Source organism: Podarcis filfolensis (assembly GCF_964270895.1).
Source record: "Podarcis filfolensis genome assembly, chromosome: 12".
NCBI lineage: Eukaryota > Metazoa > Chordata > Lepidosauria > Squamata > Lacertidae > Podarcis > Podarcis filfolensis.
The window spans coordinates 7854521-7881797 of NC_139614.1; the positions used below are offsets into that span (position 1 = coordinate 7854521).

General features: G+C 43.9%; 1 protein-coding gene across 2 annotated transcripts in view; it reads right to left on the reverse strand.

Moving 5' to 3' along the window:
- Window positions 1-10871: 10871 nt before the first annotated feature.
- The window catches only part of ITPRID1 (ITPR interacting domain containing 1), a 67310-nt gene continuing 50904 nt past the window's right edge, over window positions 10872-27277 (reverse strand). For both annotated transcript variants that reach the window (XM_083577678.1, XM_083577677.1), the window contains exons 10-15: window positions 23198-23280; window positions 19880-21268; window positions 15798-15925; window positions 15038-15149; window positions 12678-13031; window positions 10872-11795 (exon numbers count right to left, since the gene is read on the reverse strand). In XM_083577678.1, coding sequence (XP_083433804.1) covers window positions 11739-11795; window positions 12678-13031; window positions 15038-15149; window positions 15798-15925; window positions 19880-21268; window positions 23198-23280 — 2123 coding nt within the window. In that variant the 3' untranslated portion in view covers window positions 10872-11738. The remainder of the gene's footprint in view (window positions 11796-12677; window positions 13032-15037; window positions 15150-15797; window positions 15926-19879; window positions 21269-23197; window positions 23281-27277) is intronic.

Here is a 27277-nt window from a genome sequence, read left to right on the forward strand (position 1 = left end):
TTGGGAGTCCTCTTGGCTGCTTGCCCTGGATCACCCGCCCACCCTCCCTGTATTGGGGGGTTGTTCGCTTGGTGGAGGGGTAAGTGCCTACCCCTCCAATGGTGGTGCGGAAAGGGAATTCCGTTAAAGGAATCCAGGGGCTTGCCTTCTTTTCGTCCTTGTCCCTGGCATCGGACTTGGGCCAGGCAAGCCACTCACATGTGTGTATTTAAATAAAGTTGTGGCCAAAATTATGCCAAAAACCTAAACAAAAATTGATGTGTGATGTGTGAATTATTGGGAGGTGGCTTGGGGACCTTGACACGCAACAGCACAGGATCAGTTTCAGATGCTGCTCCCTGGTAACACAGGCAAGGTGCGTGTGATGGTGGGAATCACATGCTCCCTCTTCCATCAAGGAAAGAAAGTGTGTGGCCTTTGACCACGAATTGGCGCCATGAAAAAATAATATGGCACCTTGGCTTCTGGGCATTGGGGATTGCTGGGACAATAAGGGAAGCTAAACTCTTGCAGCATGCATGGTTTTATCCGCTGTGTATATAGCTTTCTTTTAGGTCCAAGTCCATTTGGGTAATGTTGATCTGGCTCATCTAATGCTTCTGTTGTCTCTTCTGAGGGGAAAGAGACTTTTTGGTGGTCACCAGGCAATGGCTTTTTCCATCTGCCTTGCCCCACCCCCTCCAGCCCTGGGAGCCTTTCCCAGACCATGACTTTGGGAACAGCAGAAGCAGCTGGGACTTTCAGGGATATTTAAAAAAAAAAAAAAATTATACGTTGTGCGTCCTTGTTTTTTAATTTGATCCTTTTACACCGTTTTGTATGTTTAGTGGTATTTTATGCATTGTGATTTGCTGTTTTTATTGATTATAGATTGGTAATTCTTTATTGTACTAGATAAGTGTAAACATATAAGTTTATGTGATATAAGTTTAGGGAAGCTTTTAATGTTTAATAGGTTATTGTATTTTAATGTTTTGTTGGAAGCCGCCCAGAGTGGCTGGGGAAACCCAGCCAGATGGGTGAGGTATTAATAATAATAATAATAATAATAATAATAATAATAATAATTAAAGTTGTTTATTTTAAAGTTATTGTGATCTTTTTATATTGGATCAGATTGTTATTATTAATGTTTGACATTTTATTATCATTCTTTTTACATGTATTGGAAGCCACCCAGAGTGGCTGGGACAACCATATAGAAATAAAAATTATTATTATTATTATTATTATTATTATTATTATTATTATTATTACTACTACACTATCCCATTTCATGTCCCATGGCCCTACAATCCTCCTGCTTGTCTTGACTTTCCTTTCCCAAGATCATACTTTTCAGGAGAAACTATCACTTTGCAGACACGAAAACTGAGGCTGACTGATTGATGGTAGCTTGCTTAATGAGGCACAGTCACAATTGGAACCTCATGTCTTCCAAAAGAATGTCTACAGAAATATATCAACCTTTATGACTGAGACAGCCGACATGCAGCCAGCAGGCTAGAAGTGGCTCACACCAGATTTCCCATTTTCCTTCACCTCTTTCTTGCACCAGACACTTCTGGGATCTCATTTCACGTTTGGAGAGCACTTCTCTCGTGAAGCTAAGCTATAACCAGTGAGAACGCTGTGTGCTTACATGGCTACTTAACTTTCCAAAGAGAGGCTTCTGTGATAATCATAAAAGTGCTATATGACACCCACCAGGACTAACTTTTTAAAATGGTTTTATTTATAAGCACAAACAAACAAACAAACAAACAAACAAACAAACAAACAAACAAACAAACAGCACACTGTAAGCCAGCATTTACTGGAGCAGTACAGGTAACTGCAATTTTCGATGTGCACCAGGACTAATTTTTCACGCTTGAAGTTTGTTTTCTCCCACAAACAGCTGATTAACTCATTTGAGGAGGGCCTCCTCCTGGGACCCAAACAGCTCAGTCCCTTGCCATAATGCACAAAGTGTGCACTATGCACCTAATCTTGCTAGAAATGAGCACAGAGGTTTAGGTTTGCAAAGAAAAAGAAGAAGAAGCCTGACTTTTGGGACTTTCGCTGTTTAGGATTAACAGACAAACCAGGTTTGACACTATTCAAACAATCAGCAAGTTTGTGAATGGTTTTATAAAATAAATAGCTGGGCCCCAGTCCAGATTTGGATCCAGGCAGGTATGGATAAAGGGGCTTTAACCCTTTGCCCTCCCCTTCCCACAGCAGTCGATCTGGACTATTTACTTTACAAACCCACCAAAAAAACCTGTCCCCATGTATGAAGTCACATCTAGCTAGCTCAGAGGTGGGGAACCTGAGGCTCTCCACATGGCGATGAGGTCCAACTCCCATCAGCCCCAAAGATTATGGGAGTTGTAGTCCAACAGTCCCTGAAAGACCAGTTTCCCCACTCCTGTGTTAGCTGTAAGTTTGCACCATTATTGTGTTCAGTTTATATTTTAGGTGGGTAGGTAGTACTAGTACTACTACTAGTAATAGTAGTAGTAGTAGTAATAATAATAATAATAATAATAATAATAATAATAATAATAATTTATTATTTATACCCTGCTTGGGTTTCCCCAGCCGCTCTGGGTGGCTTTCAACATAATACTAAAATACAATAGTCTATTAAACATTAAAAGCTTCCCTAAACAGGGCTGCCTTCACAGATGTCTTCCAAAAGTCTGGCAGTTGTTGTTCTCTTTGAAATCTGGTGGGAGGGCGTTCCACAGGGCGGGTGCCACTACCGAGAAGGCCCTCTGCTTGGTTTCCTGTAACTTGGCTTCTCGCAGCGAGGGAACCACCAGAAGGCCCTCGGAGCTGGACCTCAGTGTCCGGGCAGAATGATGGGGGTGGAGACGCTCCTTCAGGTATACTGGACCGAGGCCGTTTAGGGCTTTAAAGGTCAGCACCAACATTTTGAATTGTGCTCGGAAAAATACTGGGAGCCAGTGTAGGTCTTTCAAGACCGGTGTCATGTGGTCTCAGCGGCCGCTCCCAGTCACCAGTCTAGCTGCCGCATTCTGGATTAGTTGTAGCTTCTGGGTCACTTTCAAAGGTAGCCCCACGTAGAGTGCATTGCAGTAGTCCAAGCGGGAGATAACTCTTCTTGAACTATCTTCTTGAACTATGTTGCTCTGCACTCCCAGCCTTTGGAGGTGGATGAATATGAATGAATGAACTCTGTTTAGCTCCACAGAGGTGGACTTTAAAAAATCACAGCGAGCTCAGATGTGCGTATGCACTATTCAAGTCCGTGGTGTTTTTATTTCTGTATCCACATGCCTGACGCTGCCTTGAAGTGGTCCTTTGCAAAATGACACCACTTCTGCTGAACATAATGCAAAGCTGCAGGGAAGCTGTTGTCTTAATACAGGCGTAAGCATTGTGTTGCACAAAGGTAATTCTATCGAGAGGGGTGCAGATGCGTCTCGTGAAAATTCCAGGTTAAATTGCCATTATAATATTTCAAGAAGTCTCCCAAATTGTGTTGCTGCCTCGAGAGCCTCTCTCGCCTGCGGTTTTAATTAAATGTACATTCATCGACACATCAAGAAGCTGGGTAGAGAACAATGGTCATGATTTCGTAGCCAGAGGTTTCACAAAGCCCTTTGAAAACTGGCATTTTGCTTGGTAATGTTTAAAAAGATTTTTTTTAAAAAATATCAAATCAAAGAAGGCTATTGAGTGTTGAGTCCTGTCCCTGCTCCCTGCTCTTACCACATCTGAGCAAGAGGCTATAGAAAGGGTTAGTGAACTAGTGAAGAGCTCTGTTTTCATTGCATAACAATCAGACAAAGCCGGATAGGCTTAATTAAACTTCCATTTTTAGGAAAAGGCTACCTGATTTCCATATGCTGGAGATAAGCGATGAGAGATGACTGTCTCCACTTTGCTCTGCTTGTTGAGCCTGCTGAAGGAAAGAGAATGCTGATCTAGATATGAACCAGCATAGGTAAAGGGTAAAGGGACCCCCTGACCATTAGGTCCAGTCGTGACCGACTCTGGGGTTGCGGCGCTCATCTTGCTTTATTAGCTAAGGGAGCCGGTGTACAGCTTCCGGGTCATGTGGCCAGCATGACTCTGGTGAACCAGAGCAGCACACAGAAATGCCGTTTATCTTCCCGCCAGAGCGGTTCCTATTTAACTACTTGCACTTTTGATGTGCTTTCGAACTGCTAGGTTGGCAGGAGCAGGGACCGAGCAACAGGAGCTCACCCCGTCGCGGGGATTCAAACCACCAACCTTCTGATCGGCAAGTCCTAGGCTCTGTGGGTTAACCCACAGCGCCACCCGCGTCCCTATGAACCAGCATAGGCAGTTCTTTAAAAGTTCTGTGATAGTTCTGGTTTCCCCAGCCACTCTGGGCGCCTTCCAACAAAATATTAAAATACAGTGGTCTGTTAAACATTAAAAGCTTCCCTGAACAGGGCTGCCTTCAGATGTCTTCTAAAAGTCTGGTAGTTGTTTCTCTCTTTGACATCTGATGGGAGGGCGTTCCACAGAGTGGATGCCACTACTGAGAAGGCCCTCTGCCTGGTTCCCTGTAACTTGGCCTCTCGCAGTGAGGGAACCGCCAGAAGGCCCTCGGAGCTGGTCCTCAGTGTCTGGGCAGTATGATGGGGGTGGAGACGCTCCTTCAGGTATACTGAACTGAGGCCGTTTAGGGCTTTAAAGGTCAGTATCAACACTTGGAATTGTGCTCAGAAACGTACTGGGAGCCCATGTAGATCTTCCAAGACCGGTGTTATATGGTCTTGGTGTCCGCTCCCAGTCACCAGTCTAGCTGCCACATTCTGGATTAGTTGTAGTTTCCGGGTCACCTTCAAATGTAGCTCCACACAGAGTGCATAAATCCTGGATGCAATCTAGGAGCAGCAAGGACAGGTCTGATCTTCTATGTGCCATCTTGAGGCTCATTGAGGTCCACTGATGAGAAACATCTTGTGGTTCCTCACGTCTCTGAGGTTTGGTCAGCCTTTTGAGTATTACAAGGAGGAATAGCAGTGACATTTAAGGACCAAGCCTTTAGTGTCGCAGGCCCTGCCCTGTGACACAGCCACATGAACCAAAGGGGAAGTGAAATTAATAAAGCCTGCTGGTACCACCCCCATCTTCTGTGTATTAAGGCTAATATAGAATCACAGGACTGTAGCGTTGAAAGGGAGGCAAACAATGCAGGAATTGTTTGTGTGCATTCTTTTTTGCTCAACAGACCCTTCCTCTGGAGCAACCACACTCACACAAAAAGGGAGTTTTGTGATAAGTACAGGCCAAATGAGATGTGTTGTGAGTTTGCATGAATGATGTTAGTGTGTTCAGTGCCGGATTTATGTATAAGCTAAACAAGCTATAGCTTAGGACCCTACTCTCTTGGAGGCCCCAAAAAAAATTAAAGGAAAAAAACCTGGATGTACATTTCCAAAATATAAGATAAAAAACAAATAAAATAAAACCTACATACAGCAACAGTGTTTTGTGTTGTGTAGGCTCCTATGATACAAGTAATGGACCCTGCCTGTATTTCACTATTAATATACTTCTTAATTGTATTTCAGTTCAACAATTACATTCATACCTTGGGCTGAAGTAGCTTCAGGTTAAGCATTTTTTGGGTTGCGCTCCGCAGCAACCCGGAAGTAACGGAGCACATTACTTCCGGGTTTCGCCGCTCGCGCATGCACAGATGCTCAAAATGACATCACACGCATGCACATATGCGAGTTGCGTTCGCTTCAAGATGCGAATGGGGCTCCGGAATGGATCCCGTTCGCATCCAGAGGTACAACTGTACTTTGATAAAATACATATTTTGTTATGTGCAAATGGCTTTAGATACCTATTAGGTCCATAAATTGCCATATAACATATATTCAACACAAAAAACAGCGACAATTTGTTGTTGACAAAGGACATCTGGACATATAAAGGGTCCCATTACCTTCAGTAGCCTAGGGCCTCATCAAACCTAAATCCGGCCCTGAGTGTGCTTTTTTCTTTTCTTAAGTAAAAAGCAGCTACTATTTGCACTGATGGAGGAATACACGCTGTTGCAAATAGCAGCTTCAGAGGGGAGGTTTCCATTATGACAACAACAACCTTCCCTTCCAATGCATGTGGTCCTGCTTCTTCCCCGGATTGTCTGAAGCTGCTGTTTAATGGCACCCACACAAATGGGAGCCAGTTCTGCTGCTTTTCACTGGTACAAAATCGCTTCTTAGTACCTGTTGAAATATATTTATATATACAGTATACCACGTTTCCCTTTAAAATGTGGCTTTGGGGGATGCAAATGAGCAGGTGACATGGATACGCTGGCCACAAAGCAGGATGCTGGGGTTACAATGCCCTCAAGGCCATCGCAGAGAACGAAATCTGAAAGAGCAACCCCCAGGGAGAGGAAGCTTCAGAAAGCGACTCTGTGAATCCAGTATTAATGTTTCCCACTATGAAGTGTCCAGATGCTGTTGCTTTAAAGTTCAGCTGCTCATCTAAGATGAAACAGTGCTTTTCTCGTCCTCTGCAGAATAATCACCAGCGAGACTTGGCAGGCCTTGGGGCTTCCTTTCCATCTCATAGTCTTTGCATCATACACTTGATAGTAACTCTATGGATTTATGTGGGGCTTTAACAGTCCTTTTGGGTTGTTTACCTCTCTCTCCAGGATTGCAATAATAATCAGTTTCATCTGCAGATTTATCACTGGTGCCTAAGAATGACAGAGAACCTGGCAGAAGCTGCCATCCAATCTCAGTCCAAAATTCAGCACAGGGCAGACGACATGGGAAGTGGGTGGTGATGCAGGCAGGGGGAAATAGGGAAATAATGTGTATTTGTTTTGATTACATACACTAAAGCTTAGTTCCTAAGATTGCAATCAACAGAAGGTGCAATAATCAATGTCAAGAGACAGCTTAATGACTAGGAAGCACATTGACGGACGAAATGAATCTTATTTCAAACACCTGGATTTTTTCCTTTAATCTCGCTTATCAGAATATCTAAAATAGAATGATAATATGGGCCAACACAAACTCTTTTTATTTTTTGCCTCCCTGTTTATCATCATAGCGTGAAGATGCAATCTGACATCCTCTTGACGTTGACTTGGTGACAACATGAGGAGGTTATTGATTTTCCACATCCTTGGAGCTTTTAGTATCTTGTCCTTGGAAATGGCCACATCTTAAGTTTTTATACACAGCTCACTTCCCATGATGTTTAATTTAATCAGCGGTTACACATCTGTTTCCATTTGTTTTAATAAAGTATGATCTACAACATAACAGATATGAAGTGATATTGAATATAAGCTATTCCTGTGTGTCTTTCAGCTTAGTCTAATAAAAACTGAAGACTAGGGAAAATGCAAGCTGTGGAAATGATAAGATATGGAGCTTACACCTTGGAGTTTATAGGATAAGCAGACACTGTCCCTTCTTCGAAGGAAGTACCGTATTTTTCGCTCTATAAGACACACCAGACCACAAGACGCACCTAGTTTTTGGAGGAGGAAAACAAGAAAAAAAATTATTCTGAATCTCAGAAGCCAGAACAGCAAGAGGAATCACTGCGTAGTGAAAGCAGCAATCCCTCTTGCTGTTCTGGCTTCTGGGATAGCTGCGCAGCCTGCATTCGCTCCATAAGACGCACAAACATTTCCCCTTAATTTTTAGGAGGGAAAAAGTGAGTCTTATAGAGCAAAAAATACGGTATGTAACAAGTAGAAATGCTCCTCATTATTATGGGTTTTTGTTTAGAGGAAGAAAGAACATTTAGAGGACTTTAAGAAGAGCATGATTAGATTTTCTAAAACATCCATCTGCTTATGCTGCAGGTTGAAAAGTTAAGGTAATCCAAAACGTTGCTAATATTTTTCGTACGCAATCCAAAGCTGGCTGTAGGCCTCAGGGTGACCCAAAAATGTTCAGAGCTCTGCTCACCCCAATCAGAGTTCTTTCATCCATAATTCTTCTTGTTCCAATCTTAGCTCTGTGTTTCCTCCGCCCTGCACTTCTTTTTTTGCAATTGTTTTTATTGATTTTGATATTATATATTTATACAATCTTACAAAATTAGTAACCTAAAACTCTCAGGATTACCACTTCTCTCTACCCCTCTTCTGCTTTTCTTGTTTCCACACTATAATATTTATACATTGATTTATATGAGCATACTGTTCATATCTATAAATGGTTCTTTCTATAATCTCATATAGAATGCTCCATCAATTATACGATGCAAGGTTTATCTCAGACCTGCCAATGTTCTTATATGTAAAAAGTGTTTCTCAAGGTAAGTTAAAAATTTCTTCCAGTCTTTTTGGAACGTCTGGTTGTCCTGCTCACGAATTCGTCCCGTCAGCCTGGCTAATTCTGCGTACTCTACCATCTTTGTTCCTCGATAGTCGGCAGATCTTGATGTTTCCATCTTTGAGCTATCAAAACTCTGGCCGCCATTGATGCCTACAGAAATAGTTTTTCATCTTCTTTTGGTATCTCATCCCCAACCATTCCTAAAAGAAATGCCTCCAGCCTTTTAGGGAAGGTATATCTAAACTTTTTTTTTTTAGTTCATTGTATATATTGTCCCCAAATGCCTTTTTTTTACACAGCCACCACATGTGGTAAAAATCGTCATCCTTCTCTAAACATTTCCAGCATTTTTTACTTCTAATCCTGTACATTTTTGCGCCATTTTTTGTGACAACCCCCCCGACTACATCTCCCAGCATGTGAGGAGAGAGGAAGAAGAGGACTCTTCTGTGCTGCTCGGTGGTGGCACATTAGCAACGGTCATGGACACCCCGGGATAGGGGCCCTTCCTGGCGGGGTGGCTGCAGCCCCTCCGCGCAAGCCGAGACCCAGCGCCGGCGGGGAGCCCCCTCCCCAGCCCAGCCCAGCCCACTCCGTCTGAACGCGGTGAGTGGAGGTATCTCAGCCGCTCTGTCTCCGATGGAAGGAGGGAGGGAAGGCATGTGTGTGTGCCACAAGTTCTGAGGGACAGTGAACCGGCCCCCTGCAGAAAAAGTTTGCTGACCCCTGCTCCAGATTGTGTGCATAGGCAGTATACTAAATTACTGTGCCAATTAGTTGGTCATATAACTGATCTGGGAAGAAGTGACCCTGGTGTTAATCCGAAGTGGAAACCAGGAAACGAAGGCCAATTCTGTGAACTGCCCTGAGACCTCTGGGTATCACTTGGGAAGACAAGTGAACTAATATCAGTGTACTGGAAGAAGCAAAGATCACCTGTGTTGGAGCAATGATTCTTCAACATCAACTTCGTTGGACTGGTCATGTTGTGCAGATGCCTGATTCTTGTCTTCCAAAGCAACTACTCTATTCCTGACTTAAAAATGGAAAGCGTAATGCTGGTGGTTAACAAAAGAGGTTTAAAGACTGTCTCAAGGCAAACCTTAAAAAATGGAGTATAAACACCAACCAATTAGGAAACACTGGCCTGCAAGAGCTCCAGTTGGAGAACAGCCCTTACCAAAGGTGCCATGGGCTTTGAAAACACTCAAACTCAGGACGCAAGGGAGAAACGTGATAGGAGGAAGGCACACTTAGCAAACCCTCACCGTGATTAACTCCCGCCTGGAAACCAATGCCCTCCTGTGGAAGGACGTGTGGATCCAGAACTGGCCTCCACAGTCACTTACAGATTCACTGTTAAGACCATGTTCATGGAAGACAATCTTACTCAGCTACGAGTGATCGCAAGAAGAAGAAGAAGAAGAAGAAGAAGAAGAAGAAGAAGAAGAAGAAGAAGAAGAAGAAGAAGAAGTAGAAGAAGAAGAAGAAGAAGAAGAAATTCAAATAATAATAATAATAGTAATAATGTATGTGTTGTTAAATCACAGCAAGCACAATGCTGTCTATGAGGATGGGGAAAGAAGTGGACAAGGTGTGATTCTGAAGTGGACACATGCACAGACCAATTCAATGATTTGGGATTGTGGGATCTGTTCACTGCCAGATTCCTACTCTTTTGTGGGGCTGCATATGCTGCAGTTTGAGGGCTGCCTTACAAAGTAATTTCAGCTGCCTAAGAGTGGCTAGCTTGCTACATTTTACAGATTTTATGTACATTTCATGTTGTATTCAGTCCCCTTGAACATAAAAATATATAAAATTGAACGCAGTATCTGTTAAAAATCCCTGTGAGGGCAGCAGCATATCAAAGACTCGTCGCTCCCAGGGGGAATTGCTACATTGATTTCAACATGTGTGGCAGAAAGCGCCCTGCCCACTAGCTACTCACTCTTAGGCAGACAAAATGACTTTTTAAAAACAGCAACAGAAGGCAGACAGGCAGCCCCCAGGCTGCCTCAGAAGCACTCAGACCATCTTGCAAGTGTTCCCCCTCCATTGATTTTTCTTCCTAAAATTTATGTCAAAAAATAAAAAATATGTGCAGCTTTTCAAAGACATATCTGGATTTGTCAGGTAGGATATCCAGTGAGAAACCAGCCCAAGGCAGATTTTTTTCTTGTGTTCATCCCTTGCTATGTAGTTCAACATACCTTGGTTTCCAAACATCTTCGTTGACAAACGTTTTGGAACTTGAACGCCAGAAACCCAGAAGTAAATGCTTCCACTTTTGAACACGCCTCAGAAGTCAAACTTCCGAGGCGGCTTCTGTATTGAGTTCTCTGTATTTTTCTGTTTTGAGGCTTCCATTTTGAGTTTTCGGTTTTCAAACGTTTCAGAAGTCAAACGGTCTTCAGGAATGGATTACGTTCGAAAACCGAGATTCCACTGTATAAGATATTGGGAAACTGCAAACAAAGGCCGACACATTTGATTTCAAACTTTTCTAAAAGAGAGGATTAGTCCATAGGAGGCAGAAAGGGAGTCTCAAGATTTTGAGAAAGTAAAAGGCGAAAGATTTATACAAGCTCACCATGTTTAGTGCACATATAATTATGTACTTTTTAACTTTCAATAAAGATGTCTGGAAAAAAATATTTTGAAAAAGCAGAATATGTATTAGTTCCAAATTAAAGCACACAGAGATTTAGACAGGGTCATTCATCTCTTTTTCTGTCTTTTTTTACTGGGTTTGGTTATTAGGCCAGGAAACTTTCAAAATGTTAAACTAAAAAATAGCCAAATCTAGACATTTTTTTCCTGAAGAACCCACAAAACACATTCCTGGAGTAAAACAAAAATTAATATTCCAAGCATATACTGGAGAAATACAGCCCTCATTAAGAAGAGGATTTCTGGTGTCATAGCTGTGAGAAGAGTTCTTGTCTCTGCTATTTTAAATACCTACCAACAGCTGGTGCTTCGTAGCTGGAAATCAAATGTTCAGAGACAGCTTTCCTTATTGGAGGAAACCACAAAATGGCTAAGTATCCAGGTTCCCTTTGTTCCTGGCACTAGTCCTATAAGAAAGAGGGTTAAGGCACCTGGTTGGGCAATGTGGGAACAGGACGCTGGACTAGGCGGGCCTTATTAAAGACCACAAAGTCTTCAATAACAAAACAGCCATCTAGATATTGCCTTCAGTAAATCTCTAACGATGACTTCTTCGGCACTCGCCTCTCGACACTCGTCCTCCAGGACTTCCCCCAGTATACATCTCTATTCGATATGCTCTCTCGCAAAAAAAGCATTTTGAACATTTATGGGAAATCCTCTCCAGTCCTGTGAGGTGGTTCAAAAGATCCTCTTGCAGAAAAACATCGTGGGGTAGCGGGTCGGGGGGGGGGGGATTGCCCCGCCTCAGTCTTTTCCTTCTGCTGCGTCGTTGCTGAAAGAATTTCGGAAAGATTTCTTCAGCTGACAGAGAAAACGAGAGAAATAAGAAGAGTTAAGGGCAAACCAACCACAAAAATGTAGCCTATACACTCAAAGCTGTGCAACATCATTCAAGATGGTTCCCACTCGACAAGGAACTTGAGTGCTTCCTCTGCCCACCCCCAAAGGCCCTTGAGAATAGAGGTTCCACTCCTGGTAGTGAAGGAATGGGTTTCTGTGCAGTCAGTTTGAAACTGACCCAAAATTCCCTTTCTTCCTCCAAGGGAGCATTTCTAAAATGCATTAACTTGAGCTTTTCAAGCTCAGGCTTGAGTCAATGTATAAACAGAAAACCCAGCTGCATAAACAAGTGCTCAAAGCCCTCTCCCTTATCAGTCTGTGACGGCAATGTATGGCCTTGACTGTTCCAGTGGAACACTGGATGACACGTCTCGGTCTTATCTTACGTCCTGACCACACTCTGACGCACAGACCTAGTCCGGGAACAGCGCCAGGAGAGTTGGTAACCTTCTTACCCCAAGGTAAGAGTGCCGGAACAGGAATACTCTTATATGGTCAAGAGTACAGGAAGAGGAACACCCTTTTATGGTTAAAAGTACCGGAGCAGGAATATCTGTGATGTCAACCTGCGTGTATAAGCTGACGTGGCTGGATTCCTGGGGAAGGGGGGAGAGGGTGCCTGGAGGATATATATACTGCATGAAATTTCTCATTTCTTTGGACTTGCTGTGAGCTGATCACACAAGTGCCTTCTGCTATCCAGAGAGCAGAATAAACTCTTTCTCTGAATCAACCTCGGTGTCATTTGACTCTTTCTTCACTCTCCGGGAGCAGCGCTCACCCAACCAATCGGTAAAGTCTAATAAGGCTACAGTAGGAACCAGAATGCAACTTGATTCTTACATTCTGGATGAAGGCCTTGAAGTCTATCTTTTGACTTTTGACTTCTTTTTTACTGGTGTGAAGTTCCTTGGGGTCCGACGCAGAATTGGCCTTGCCGGTTGCGAGAGCAGTTGATGCCTTCAGCTCCGTTTGTCTGACTAAAGAGCTGGAGGGGCTTGAGGGGACTGTTGCACTCCTACTCGGAGGCCTGTGGTGGATATTATTGGAATACCCAGCTCTCGAGAAGAAATCGTCAGCAGCATCTGGAAGAGTACTGTGAGCATGCCCGTTTTTAGGCTCTCTTTCTTCCGTCCGATCGGGAATTCCAAGTTCTGAACACAGGTTGGACTGTTCGCCTAATAGCTGATTCAGCTGCTGCAAAGGGAACAGAGATGTGTGCAACACAGAGATATATTGATTTAAAAGAGAGAGAGCTGGGACCACTCAGTAGTAAACAATAACGATGATGTTCAGATGTAACGTTAAACTAGGGCTGCCATATGTCCGGAAAATCCTGGCCTTTGCCAGGATTTTGATCCCCAAAATGGCATCCTGGCATAATGTTTAATGTCCATTTTAAGTGTCCAGGAAAACCCAGATGTATGGCAACTCATGTTCTAAGTGGGGTTATTTTTGCTTATTTTCTTAAAACTAGCCAAAAAAACCCTATTTTCTTCTAGCGAAAAACTTACTTTCTTTTTTTAGATTTCCCCACCCTCTGAAAAAAGGTCAACAACTCTTTGGTCTGGAATATGGCAACCAAGGACTGGATCCAGACACATCAAAGAAGTGTTTCAGTTTAAAGCGTTGTAAATTTAAACAGGGAAAAAAGGTAGAGAAAACCAGGGCTCCACATCGCCATCTGGTGGCACAATGATATATCACATATACAACACATATAAATCACTTTTTGTTTGCCAGTCTAGCTGAGTCCATGGTTTAGCACTACATGAATGAGCCTCACGGTTATTTGTCGATAGGAATTAACAGTAACTATGGTCTGTTTCAAAAGAAGTATACTACAAGCCATGGTTTTTGAAGCGGGTTTGTTTAGACTAACCATAGTTATTAGTTATTATTGTTTCACAAGATGTTTATTTCTTTAAAGGCCAGAGCAAATAACGTGACCTAGTTTTACAGCTGTGAAGCAGTATAGCAGGTGCTGTTAAGTTGTGGTAAGTAAGCTGTTGGGTATGGTATATAAAGAGCAGCATGTAGCTCTCTCAGCTCTCCTGGTGGATGGGTCATGCTTATTAATATTATAATTTAGTGTAAAAGGAGTTTTTGTTTTTGTTATTAAAACCTAGCAAAAGTTATTTTGCATTTCTTAAATGTGTGGTCTCCCCAGCACGCTTTCTGCAGCGCAACTAATCTGCAAATAACCAACAGAACTACTCAGAGTAGCAGCTGCTGTGTTGGAACCATAGAGTCACCACCTTCCTCAGAGTGGTTGGGGAAACCCAGCCAGATGGGCAGGGTATAAATAAAATATAACAACAACAACAACAACAACTTTACACCTTTGCCACTGCAGAGTCACTGGGGCAGGGTGGAAGTGATGTTAGGGTTCTGCTGATGCACCAGCTGGAATGCCAGATTGGCTGCACCAGTTTGTTCATGTCAGAAGGGGTGACTCTGTCCCACCACACCAGCTGCTACTAACTGCTGAGCTGTTGTTTGCTTTCTACCGGAGCTATTTTTCCAGAAAAAGAGGTGCCGGAACACCTCCCTCGTTCTCTTACAATAGGGGTGCGGGTGGTGCTATGGTCTAAACTTGCTGATCGGCTTGCCGATCAGAAAGTCAGCGGTTGGAATCCCCGTTGCTCTGTCCCAATTCCTGCCAACCCAGCAGTTCGAAAGCACACCAGGGCAAGTAGATAAATAGGCACCACTGTGGCAGGAAGGTAAATGGCGTTTCCGTGCGCTCTGGTTCGCGTCACGGTGTTCTGTCGCGCCAGAAGCGGTTTGGTTCTGCTGGCCACATGACCCAGAAAGCTGCCTGTGGACAAATGCTGGCTCCCTTGGCCTGAAAGCAAGATGAGCACCACAACCCCATAGTCGCCTTTGACTGGTCCTTTACCTTTTTACCTTTACCTTCTCTGACAATGGCAATGGCGCCCACCTGAGAGGTGCTGGAACTGAGTTCTGGTGAGTTCCGGCTGAAAAAAAAGCTCTGCTTTCTACCATGTTTATATGTGGTGCTCCTACACCAGGCAAATCCCATTTTCCCTCACACAACAGGGTTCATGAGGCCTAGCTAGTTGCTAGTCCCTTGTCTGACCAAAACGTGGCCTTAAGTCCTTTAGGAAAAGAGGCCTTTCATTTGTGTCCAAAAGACTCCAGGAGGCCAGTGCAGATGCTAAAGAGCTCTGGTTACGTACCATTAGAATTCCCTCCCTAACCTGGCGAGCCCGATCCTGCAGCTGCCCTTCCAGTTCAGCGACCTCTCGGCGAACAGCTTGCCGCAAGACCTGCAACTGTCTTCTTTCCTCTCTGTGGTAGACGGCAGGGGGACAAGACAAAAGACAGAAAGGCAACCCTCAGTGAGGCCTCCGCTTCCCTTAATATCATCAAAACATATTACAAAGACGATCGTGTCCAAGTTTAATTACATTCACACCTGGACACAATTCATTTCCTATACTTGGCAACACAGTGGGTCAATACTCTTGTTCATAGGACTGAATTAAAGCTGGAACACGATAATCTGAGTAAATTAAATTCATAACCATGGGATTCAGTTCTCTCTCTCTCTGCTAGTCTTTTAAGATCAAGCTGGTGCATTAATTCATGTACAGATCATGCTTATTATAGAACCACAGCCTATTTGCCATGGCACCAAGGGTAATTGTTAGATTTCCCTCATGCCGCCCTAAAGACACTGCAGATGTTGCACAGCTGTAGGAAATGCGATGACATGTCTACCAGGTGGGAGAAAAACCACCCTGCATGCAATTTATGCCATTGTCATGATTGTTTTGTTTGGCGAGCACTCTGAAGTTTAAATAGCATGTACTGCGTCATTTTTAAGAGAAGCCCTTCTGTGTATAATAAGATGCACTGTGTGTGTTTGTGTGCTTTTGTGGTGCACATGATGGTGCCACAAATGCAGGGCTGGGGTGTGAAATGAAGGCACATTACCGCCCCTCCGTTGACATCGCACTGGAAAAGAAAGCCTCTTGTTCCGTCATGTGCTGCTCAATCTCATCCAGCCGTTCTCGAAACTTCTGGCACGAATTCCTCATGACTTCGATTTCATGGACTGTGCACTAAACATAAGGTCAAGAAGAGGCAACAATTCTGTTAAGTTGTGGGTGAGCATATCAGACGACACACCGATTCTTCAAACAGCTCTTGTTTATTCACAGGCCAGAACAGAACTGAACTGAAGGGTTCAGCCAACCTGCTTATATAGAGCTCCACTAGAATGCAACAGTAACCATTTTCTGTAACTATCCAATCACTGAATGTCACTTTCAATCCCTTATTTGCATATGTGGACCTGAGTGAAAACTATCTACAGTATCCCCCTGCTGGCCCAGGGTGAGAACTTCAGTACATAACAAATTCAACATATAGCCACAGCTGTTATAGGTAGACATTCAGATTTCTACACATGCACATGTAACCTTATATAAACCTAAACAGATATCTGTGTCTCTTCATAGACATTCACCAGTTTTACCAAAGGCCACCTTTCCCCGTACGACTTCTCTGGTACATGTGTCAAGGGCAGTGCTGGATTTATGTACAGTATAAGCTAAACAAGCTATAGCTTAGGGCCCCAATCTCTTGGGGGCCCCAAAAAAAATTAAAGGGAAAAAAACCCCTGGATGTACATTTCCAAAATATAAGATAAAAAACAAATAAAATAAAGCCTACATACAGCAACAGTGTTTAGTGCTGTGTAGGCTCCTATAATGGGCCCCGCCTGCTGGCCTGCTCCCTAAAGTATCACATATAAAGGGCTCCATTACCTTCAGTAGCTTAGGGCCTCAACAAACCTAAATCCAGCCCTGGTCATGGGAACATAAGATCCTGAGATTGCATGCTCACATCTCAAAGCTAGGAACATGTGGACAGAGTGATCTCTTTCTGGTTTTGTTTTTAAGCCATATAAGATAACGATTTAATAGAATGAAGTGTGAAACAGGAGTAGAATCATAGAAGCATTAGGTTGGAAGGGACCACAAGGGTCGGCTAGTCCAATCCCCTGCAATGCATATTTTTTTTACCCAATGTGGGGGTTAAACCCACAGCCCTGAAATTAAGAGTCTCTACCAACAGAGCTATTTAATCTGATCTATTTTTCCTCTTTTGCTCCAAGTACAGTGGTGCAGTGCTGCCTTGTCAGGCCACTCCATTATCATTTAGGTTTCCTGAGGGGGAAACATTTTCTATCAGTTCTCACAAGAAGAAAAAGGATACTGTCCATGCAGTTCAAAAGGGCTTAGTCAGTTGTGAGCGAGTTAATGAAGCATTGCCATCTGGTGGGCATTTGCGAGTTTTGGAATATTCCAGAAAAATTGTGACATGGCCGTGAGGTGGAGGAGATGTCACAAAAGGCATCTCAACGTTGTGAACCCTATTTCCTCCTTACTGATAGTTATTGTTCATATTCAAAGCGCTAGGGGTTAAAGCCTTTGTAGTGAATCCACCCAGTTAATACCATCCATTAATAATGCGGCAGATCCACTCCCGCTAATTGCCCCCAATTAATTATAGTGCACCCACCTCACAGTACACCAATTACATGAGCTTCTACAATTTACCACAGCTTATCTAGTGGGGGATTTGTATGAGGGAAAACTGAATGATTAGAGAGGCAGAAAATAATCAAACAAACAATAAAAAGTTTTATTAAACAAAAATGGTTTATGAAACAAAGTGGGTCAGGAAGTGAGTTCTTTCAGGAAGAAGTTAACTTGTTTCCTTTAACTAACTCTAAGATGTTTCATGCTTAAACACACTACTACAGTGGTACCTCGGGTTAAGTACTTAATTTGTTCCGGAGGTCCGTTCTTAACCTGAAACTGTTTTTAATCTGAAGCACCACTTTAGCTAATGGGGCCTCCTGCTGCCGCCGCGCAATTTCTGTTCTCATCCTGACGCAAAGTTCTTAACCCGAGATACTATTTCTGGGTTAGCGGAGTCTGTAACCTGAAGCGTATGTAACCTGAAGCATATGTAACCTGAGGTACCACTGCATAGGCACAGTTCCTCTCAAACTTCAGTTACTGTACTAAAAATCAGGTGTTACACTTCAGGTGGTAGATGTTCAGGTGTCCAGAATTGATGGTCAAATGCTCAACTCTGTTTCTGTCGCTTAGATATTACAGTTAAATATTTTCAACACCATACCACTTCCTCCGCAGCTTAATACTTTGGTTCATGAGCGAGGGGCCTTCTCCTCAGTTACCCACTCTCTTAACCATCCCACAACTGAGGTATTCCAAATGGTATAACATACCCAGACCTTGTGACTGGGTTGGGAGTCTTCAGTACCTAGAAGAACTCTCCCCTCCTGGCTAGACTGAGCCCCAAGTAGCCTCAATTCCCACAGGATCTACCTCTCCTGGCTCAGACTCAGCAGTCCCAGGACCCTCCTGCCTGTATACCTCCCTCAGACCCTCAACCTGGTCTCCGTATCCAAGCTCCAAGGCTTAGTCCCAGTGTGGGTGTTTAATTTCAATCAGAACCAGTTCTCCTTATCTCACTCCCTAACTCCCAACTCCAATCAAACCCTCTCTCTTAACCTGAACCTTAGCCATATCTCACGACCAAATCCTATCTCTCGTGTTAAATCCAGCTCCATCTGACTCTCTCCCTGGGAAACTGCTACAACCCTGTGTTTCAAATACAAAGAAATCAATGTAGGCCATATATTTAGACCATGGGTAGGCAAACTAAGGCCCAGGGGCTGGATCTGGCCCAATCGCCTTCTAAATCTGGCCCGCTGACGGTCCGGGAATCAGTGTGTTTTTACATGAGTAGAATGTGCCCTTTTATTTAAAACACATCTCTGGTTTATTTGTGGGGCATAGGAATTCATTCATCCCCCCCCCAAATATAGTCAGCCCCCCCACAAGGTATGAGGGACAGTGGCAGTGGCGTAGCGTGGGTTGTCAGCACCCGGGGCAAGGCAAGTAATTTGCACCCCCTAACCCGTGGATTTGCGCCCCCTAACCCGTGGATTTGCGCCCCCTAACCCTAAGCCCCAGATGTTGCGCCCGGTGCGGCCGGCCCCCCCTGCACCCCCACGCTACGCCACTGGACAGTGGACCAGCCTCCTGCTGAAAAAGTTTGCTGACCCCTGATTTAGACCCTCCTTGAAGCATGTTGTGAAATATGGAACAGGCAGGACTGGCAAAATGCCATGTAAACAGGTCTCCTATATGTAGGAATGCATGCCTTTTATGTATGCCTTTTCCTGGAGGCCCTGGCCCTGTGTAGATGGCTATTCTGTGTTTATTGCATGTACGGAAAGGGGAACAGGATCACACATGTTGCCCCCACTGCCAGCCTCTGAGTGTTCAGCCAAATCTCTGAAAAGAACTGAGGTGTTCAGAGGTTTCAGATCCTAGTTCTGTCTCCCCACATTTCGTATATATAAAATCCGTGTCTGAATAGGGCCACAGACATTGTGATTAGACTTGCCACTCAGACACACTCAATTCCCTCATTAGAAGTATCAGAAGGGCAAGGAGGGGCAAGTGAAGCCAGGTAAGAATCTCAAGTTAAAATGTCAGATAGGAAGTGATGTGAAAAATCAGTGTTTTTCCCCTGGAGATGGCCAGAGTTTACATTCTTGGACTAGCTAGGCATATTGTCTGTCCTTGTGTAAGACAGTTTCCTAATCTGCTCTTAAAACCCCTGTATTGATTAATAGCAACCTCATACCCGACATAGCTCAGGAATTTTATGGAAGCAAAATTTCAGTGCTATTTTGAAACCAGTGGTTAAAATCAAGGCAGTTTTGAAAGGTTCAGTCTGCCATCTTGATTCAAAATGGCACCCAATTATACACAAACATAGATGAAAACCTACTGCTTGGTCTCAAGAACCATCTTGCCAAATTTGGTTATGATCCAGGTATTCAAATGCATGGCAAGCAGATGAACAACTTTCTAAAATATACATAGCAGATTTTACTTGAACGCAGGTTTCATGGTTCTGAACCAAGCAGAACACTTGCTGGGTAGCCCACTGAGTTATATACTCACCGAGGAAATATTTCTCATTGCTGTGTCCTGCAATAGCTTGAGAGTTTTCAGAAGCTGCAGTTCGATGGTGGCATGAGATGAGAAGCAGGCCACTGGATGTCTGCATGAAGGAGCTAAAGGAAAAGGCCACAGCAAACAGCAGTGATGGGAGCACAAAGGGTAGCAGGAACCTCTATGCTGGGCACACCAGGCATTGAAAGGCTCCGGGCCGTAAGATCTGTATTTCCCATAAAGCCCTGTATCCAGAGATGCAGACTTCACAAGAGGTCCATGCCCATGAAACGAAGGGAGACTCTGAGACAGAGGGAGAGCTGCTTTCTTTCTGTGGCTCCTTTCAGTCTGAATAGAAGCTTCTCTCACTCGCTTCTCATCCTCTTTGGGCATACCTGGTACTGATGCAATTTGAGGCTCATCCTTGGATGTGAAATCCAGATATTGACCTTTTACAGCAGCTTCACCCAGTGAGAAGCTCCGCATCGTTGACATAAGTCTTGAAGGCATCTGAACAGTGACAGATTTTGAAAGGCTAGTATTTGTTTTAGCACCAGTTCCTTCTTCTCCCAGTTCCGCACCTGTTGACAATGTGTCCGAGGCTCTAATGTCCCCCTCTTCGAAGCAGTGAAGGGAAAGGCTAGAATCATGAAGAGGGCTTCTCAAGATGGCATTGATCTCTGGTTGTGAAGCCATCATGTCACGCTCAATTTTGGGTGCTCCAGATATATCCAAAGATCTAACTGCCCCATTTATACCAGTCTCCTGACATCCACTTGCAACATCCTCCACAACAAGGAAGTCCAACTTTCTACAACCCTTCACAGAGTACTTTCCTTCCACACATTCTGCAATACTTTCGGGAACACCTTCTTCACACCCGTCTCTCGTTTCCTCCCCTTCAGTCAAACATTCTTCACTTCCTCTTGTATCTTTACTGATTTGGTGGCCACTGCTTCCCTCTGTGAGAGCAGAACTTACACTCTGGTGCCTTTCACTAGAGGAGGAGAGGTCGTTCCTATCTAAAGGGCTATTGTCAGTATGACAAGGTTGTGAACTGCAGCCTTGTACACCACTATCTTCTCTCTTCTGTTGTCCTTGCAACTCCTCCTCATCCATATCCTGTAGGGTTTCTTCAGCTGCGCTTTCAAACAGACCACTGCAAGTCTCACACATATCATCTTCTTCATTTATGGAATAAAATATCTCCTCTCCCTGAAAAGTGTGTTCTCTGCTGAGGCTGGGCAAGAAGATAGCGTTGCTACCATCTGCTCTCGATACGCTAGCACTGGGCAGAAGATCCTGGCTAGTCAGAGCAGAATCTTTCCTCTGTCGCAGGAATGCTTGACAATCCTTGGAACCGCAGCTAAGTCTCAAATTACCAGGCAGAGACAAGCCCTGGAAGAAAAATATCACTTTAACATTATATAGGGGAAACTGTATATAGTAGGCAAAATTGCACACAACTATGTGTGTCTGTCAAGAGGCATATGTACTAAAATTCTGTTGATTATTATTTTTTAATTCACAACCAGATGTGAGAATGTTGGTAAATTGAATTTAAAATTGGGGAAATGGGAAACAAATTGACAGATTCACGCATCCCTACTCCCAGCCTCTCGCAAACAGTAGAAGGCCAGTGGAACTGGAAGGCTTTGGCCTATTCTTCTAATCACACAACCCCATACCTGCTTATTCAGAAGTAAGCTCCACTGTGTTTAATGGGGTGTACCTCCTAGGGTGTTTAGGACTCCAGCCTGGAAGTAAGTTCCACTGAAATCAGTTAGGCTTATTTCTGAGTCCATGTAGAATCATAGAATGATGCAGCTGGAGGGATCCTGCATTCCTGGAATGCAGTGAGTCCCATTGAGCTTATGGGCTGACTTCTGAGTAAACATGCTTAGGACTGTGCTGTGTGTGTTGCAGTTGGCACATGCCTTCAGCTGCGAAGAAGAATCTCACTCGGAAGATTAGCATGGGCACCACCAACACACCTGAATTTAGGCTTAGAACAAGGGTCAGCAAACTTTTTCAGCAGGGGGCCGGTCCACTGTCCCTCAGACTTTGTGGTGGGTCAGACTATACTTTGAAGGGGAAAAAATGAACAAATTCCTGTGCCCCACAAATAATCCAGAGATGCATTTTCAATAAGTTGGATCCTTCTAACAGAGGGTCCATGTTGTGCATGGCTCTGGAACTCTTCTGCAACTGGTTCGTGGGCGGGGCTTTGCCCCGCTCCAGCCGGTGGTGCCACAATTATGCCACTGGCCTTTAGCCAATCGGCAATGTGGCAAGGTTGGGGGGATTTATTTGGCAGTGCGACATGAGGACCCTCTTTTGCTTCACACTGCCAAACACCCGCCCACCCACCCGTTAGTTAGGTCATGTCTGGCTTTGCTTTGGACTTTGGTTGGTCGCCTGTTTTGGAACGGGGGCCTGGTTTGAATTTTTTCCAGTGTGGCAGATTGGCTGTGGCCACTTGGTTTTTGCCTACCTCTTAGCAATCGTCAAAACTTTGTAAGGTTTGGCGGTTAGGCATTGGTTTAGGGGAATGTGGGGAGGGGAGGTGCGGCCATCACCTGCCCCTCCAGTTAATAGGGTATTCTGTTAAAGGAATCCGGGGGTCTGGATCTCTTCCGAAGCCCGGGGAGGGGCTAGGGCCATGCCAGGACCCCTGGGAACCCTAGGGGTGAGCACCAGTCAATATACATTGATGGAGCGCCCCCTGCTGGTTGTTTACCCTTCCAGGCTTCCTGCAGGGTGGGGCAGGAGCCAGTTATAGTCTTGATGCCAATGCATAAGGCAATACCAGTCACACTTGTGTATTCAATAAAGTTGTGGCCAAAATTTGCCCATTAACCTTTAAATTAAATTCTGTCTCCACTATGTCTTTATTTCCATGGGGATGGGTTTTGGGGCACACATTCTACTCATGTAAAAACACCAGGCAGGCCCCACAAATAACCCAGAGATACATTTTAAATAAGAGGACACATTCTACTCGTGTAAAAACACGCTGATTCCCAGACTGTCCGTGGGCCAGATTTAGAAGGCGATTGGGCTGGATCCAGCCCCCGGGTCTTAGTTTGCCTACCCATGGCTTAGAAGTTCTCGGTATAGAAGGGAAAGATCCAGGCAGGCACTTTTATCAGTCAGAAAATAGCCGCTGAAAATTCCTGCAATCGAGAAGTGATATATTTCGCATGGACATCCAAACCCGGATTTAGCATGTCAACAAGGAAGCGCACCTCACCATCAGCAGAACACCCTTGTTCCAAATTACAATGTGATTTTTTTTCGGGTTTAGGCTTCTCGGTCCCCACTCACCTGGAGAGGTAAGGGTTCTGAAGGATCTTCCAGAAATCCACTGCTGTCAGACTGGCAACTGTTTGTTCTTGTCACTATCACATCTATAATTAGAAAAATAAAGGTGAGAAGGAAAGGAATTGAAATGACAACTGGAGAGTTTTATTTCAGCCTTTATTTCGGGTGGTTTCAGCATCTGCTGTTCATGACAGCCAAGCGAGAGAGAGAAAGAGAGAGAGAGAGAGGTTTTCCAGTTCTATGTTATTTATTTTACAGGTGAAACTCGGAAAATTAGAATATCATGGAAAAGTTCATTTATTTCAGTAATTCAACTTAAAAGGTGAAACTGATATATGAGATAGACTCATGACATGTAAAGCGAGATATGTCAAGCCTTTATCACCATTGTGGTGATCAAGGCGTACAGCTGATGAAAACCCCAAATTAACAATCTCAGAAAATTAGAATATTAAATGAAATCAGCAAAACAAGGACTGCAAATAGAGTAATATTGGACCTCTGAGAAGTAGAAGCATGCATATGTACTCAGTACTTGGTTTGGGCCCCTTTTGCATCAATTACTGCCTCAATGCAGTGTGGCATGGATGCTATCAGCCTGTGGCACTGCTGAGGTGTTATAGAAGACCAGGATGCTTCAATAGCAGCCTTCAGCTCTTCTGCATTGCTCTGTCTCATGTCTCTCATCTGTCTCGTGGCAATGCCCCATAGATTCTCTATGGGGTTCAGGTCAGGCAAGTTTGCTGGCCAATCAAGCACAGTAATCCCATGGGCATTGAACCAGGTTTTGGTACTTTTGGCGGTGTGGGCAGGTGCCAAAGTCCTGCTGGAAAATGAAGTCAGCATCCCCATAAAGCTCGTCTGCAGAAAGAAGCATGAAGTGCTCCAAAATCTCCTGGTAGATGGCTGCGTTGACCCTGCACTTAATGAAGCACAGTGGACCAACACCAGCTGATGACATGGCTCCCTAAATCAACACAGACTGTGGAAACTTCACACTGGACGTCAAGCATCTGGCATTGTGTGCCTCCCCATTCTTCCTCCAGACTCTGGGTCCTTGGTTTCCAAATGAGATGCAAAAGCTGCTCTCATCAGAAAAGAGATTTGGGGAACCATGTCATCACCTGGTGTTGGTCCACTGTTCTAAAGTTGGAGCATATTATCTTGGGTATGTCCATGGGCAATCACTAGAGGGTGTTCCTTTGTTTGTCCCTAGCACCAGATAGGAACGGAGGAGGGCCAGCCTGAAGAAAGAGGGAGATAATAAGGGAAGGAGGACTGGGCCTGCTCACGCCTCTCCCTCAATGCATAGCTTGAGAAAAAGCCTATACCTAAGTACAAACTGTTTGTGCCTAGGCTGTGTCCAAGCAATCAGGGATACTGCCAAAAGGGGGTGGGGCATTGTGGCGTTCGTACGGAGCCCCCAGTCGTCTCACAGACTATTGACCCGTACACCACTAATCCGCTGCCACCAACGAGGTCCTCCCCGGTAAAATCACTTCAGCCTCAGTCAGGTTCTCAATTAATAAAAAAGAGTGTATTTTATTTCAGACACAAACAAACCTTTCCGGCATTCCAAACGTTGTTGCTCTTTACTTTCTTAGTCTTATTTTCCTCTCTCTATCTCTTCTACCTCCCCTCACTCAAGAACCCACTGCCCTAACTGTCTCTCTATTTCTAACTGCCTGCCAACTGCTTCTCCAACTGCCTTTCCCAACCAGCCAACCCATTGAAACCAACCAAAGGTCCGTATAGTTAAAGCCATGGTTTTCCCAGTAGTGATGTATGGAAGTGAGAGCTGGACCATAAAGAAGGCTGATCGCCGAAGAATTGATGCTTTTGAATTATGGTGCTGGAGGAGGCTCTTGAGAGTCCCATGGACTGCAAGAAGATCAAACCTCTCCATTCTTAAGGAAATCAGCCCTGAGTGCTCGCTGGAAGGACAGATCATGAAGCTGAGGCTCCAATACTTTGGCCACCTCATGAGAAGAGAAGACTCCCTGGAAAAGACCCTGATGTTGGGAAAGATGGAGGGCACAAGGAGAAGGGGACAACAGGATGAGATGGTTGGACAGTGTTCTCGAAGCTACCAGCATGAGTCTGACCAAACTGCGGGAGGCAGTGGAAGACAGGAGTGCCTGGCGTGCTCAGGTCCATGGGGTCACGAAGAGTCGGACACAACTAAATGACTAAACAACAGCAACACCCACCAACAACTCCCAACAACAACTAACTCAAACCTCGGGCTAAGCCTCCAGCTTTCCTATTGGTCTACATTTTTAACCCTATCTCTCCCCCCTGTTCAAACATTTTCTAAAAGAACAGGCAAACACCACAGGCATGCACAGTGCTTATGAATATGCAGTTTGTATGCAACCAGACTCTTCCTTTTTTTTTTATTAAATATTTATTGGCATTTTCAAGAAACACACATCAAACAAAAACAAGAAATACACAAAACAAAACAGAGAAGAAAAAACAACAACACAAAAATACATAATATTCCAAACTAAACAAAGAAAAAAAAATAGAAAAAACCACATAAAATTTCTGATACTTATTATTCTTAACCTTATTTCTCAGACCTCCTCACACCTCCCCTTCTTGTATTCCAATTTAAATTGTCAGTTCAGCAAGTCCTTAACTTATTTCTTTACCTTAACTTAAACATTTGTTCTAACATACTATTGTTTTACTTTACTTCTTTTTTCCATTTCCTCAATTTATTTCTAACAGCCTTATTTTCAATTAATTTAAAAAGAAAAAACCAATTTTACCTTATTAAAATCACACATCAATACTTATACCTCATTAATTATTCTTAAACCTTTTTCCTAAAGTCGACCAAAATTTCCCTTCCACGATTTACCCAATTTCCTTACCACTAACAAAATCTAAAAAGCAAATTATCCTTATGTACCCTTTGGATTCCCAACCTCCACCCACCCTTCTCCCGGTTCCAGTCCCCAACCAATATCCATCAATCTTTATGTTATTTATTCAGCCTGGAGATCTCACGTCCGAGGCCCTTATATCTCTCTCAGTTCCTTTCTGCCGGTCTCTTTGATAGTCCTTGATGTTAAGCCCCAAGTCTCGGAGGAGCTCCGGCCCAACAGACTCCATGTTGCTTCCAGCCAGTCCTCCATACTTAAAAACAAAGCCTATGGGGTACTCTAACTCTTGTTTCAAATTTCTTTCAGATCCATATGTCCCCAAAGCTCCAGCTTTCACCTTCAACAAATTTGTAATCCTCAGGTCTTCAGATCTCCTCCAAAGGGGATCTCTCCATTTTCCAAAGTCCCATTCAGACCAGGCTTTCCACATCCAATTTTTATTGTCCTTTTTTATCATCATGTCAGGCCTCATATTGTAACTCTCCTTTGACTCCTGCAAATCTCCTGCTCCTCCTTCATTTTCTTCAAAAACAACATATTGCTCCATCATATCTACACTTTCAGTTTCATTTATTTGTTCAGTTGAATAGGCTTCCTGTTTCAAGTCCTTATCAGGCTCAAAACTGTTATTTACTGTCCAGTGTAGTAATGACACCTCTGTAGACAAAGCATTGTATTCATCTTGCAAGTTTCCCAAGAGAACGAGTGCTCTGTCCAATTCTGCTTGGATTTTACATACTCCAGCCATTTTTGTGGTGTAGTGTCCCTATTACCCCTCTAGGGGGATTTTAGTTCCTTAATGTTCCTTTCGGCTCAAAACCAAAAGTCCAGTTATTTTGTATCAGCCCTTCTTATTTTCAACAAGTTGTACCAAATAAACCAGCAAAAACAGCAGAAACAATGTTCTCTTTTTCCAGCTGACAGCTCACTTGACAGCTGTCAAAATCCTCAATACAACAGGCTTTCTCATAGGACGTTCCCGGGTCTCGGGGGGGGGGTGTGAAATTTCAGCTCCCAAAATTCTTTTTATCCTCCAGTAAATCTTCTTATAGTGTCAAAACCGTGAAGTCAGGATCTTTCATTAAAAAGAAACAAGAAACAAATTCTCTCGACCTTAGCTGCCCAGTCCTTTGCTTTAAATTGTTTACAAAGAGGGGGGGTGGACTTCCTTTTTAGCCCCTTCCCGCTC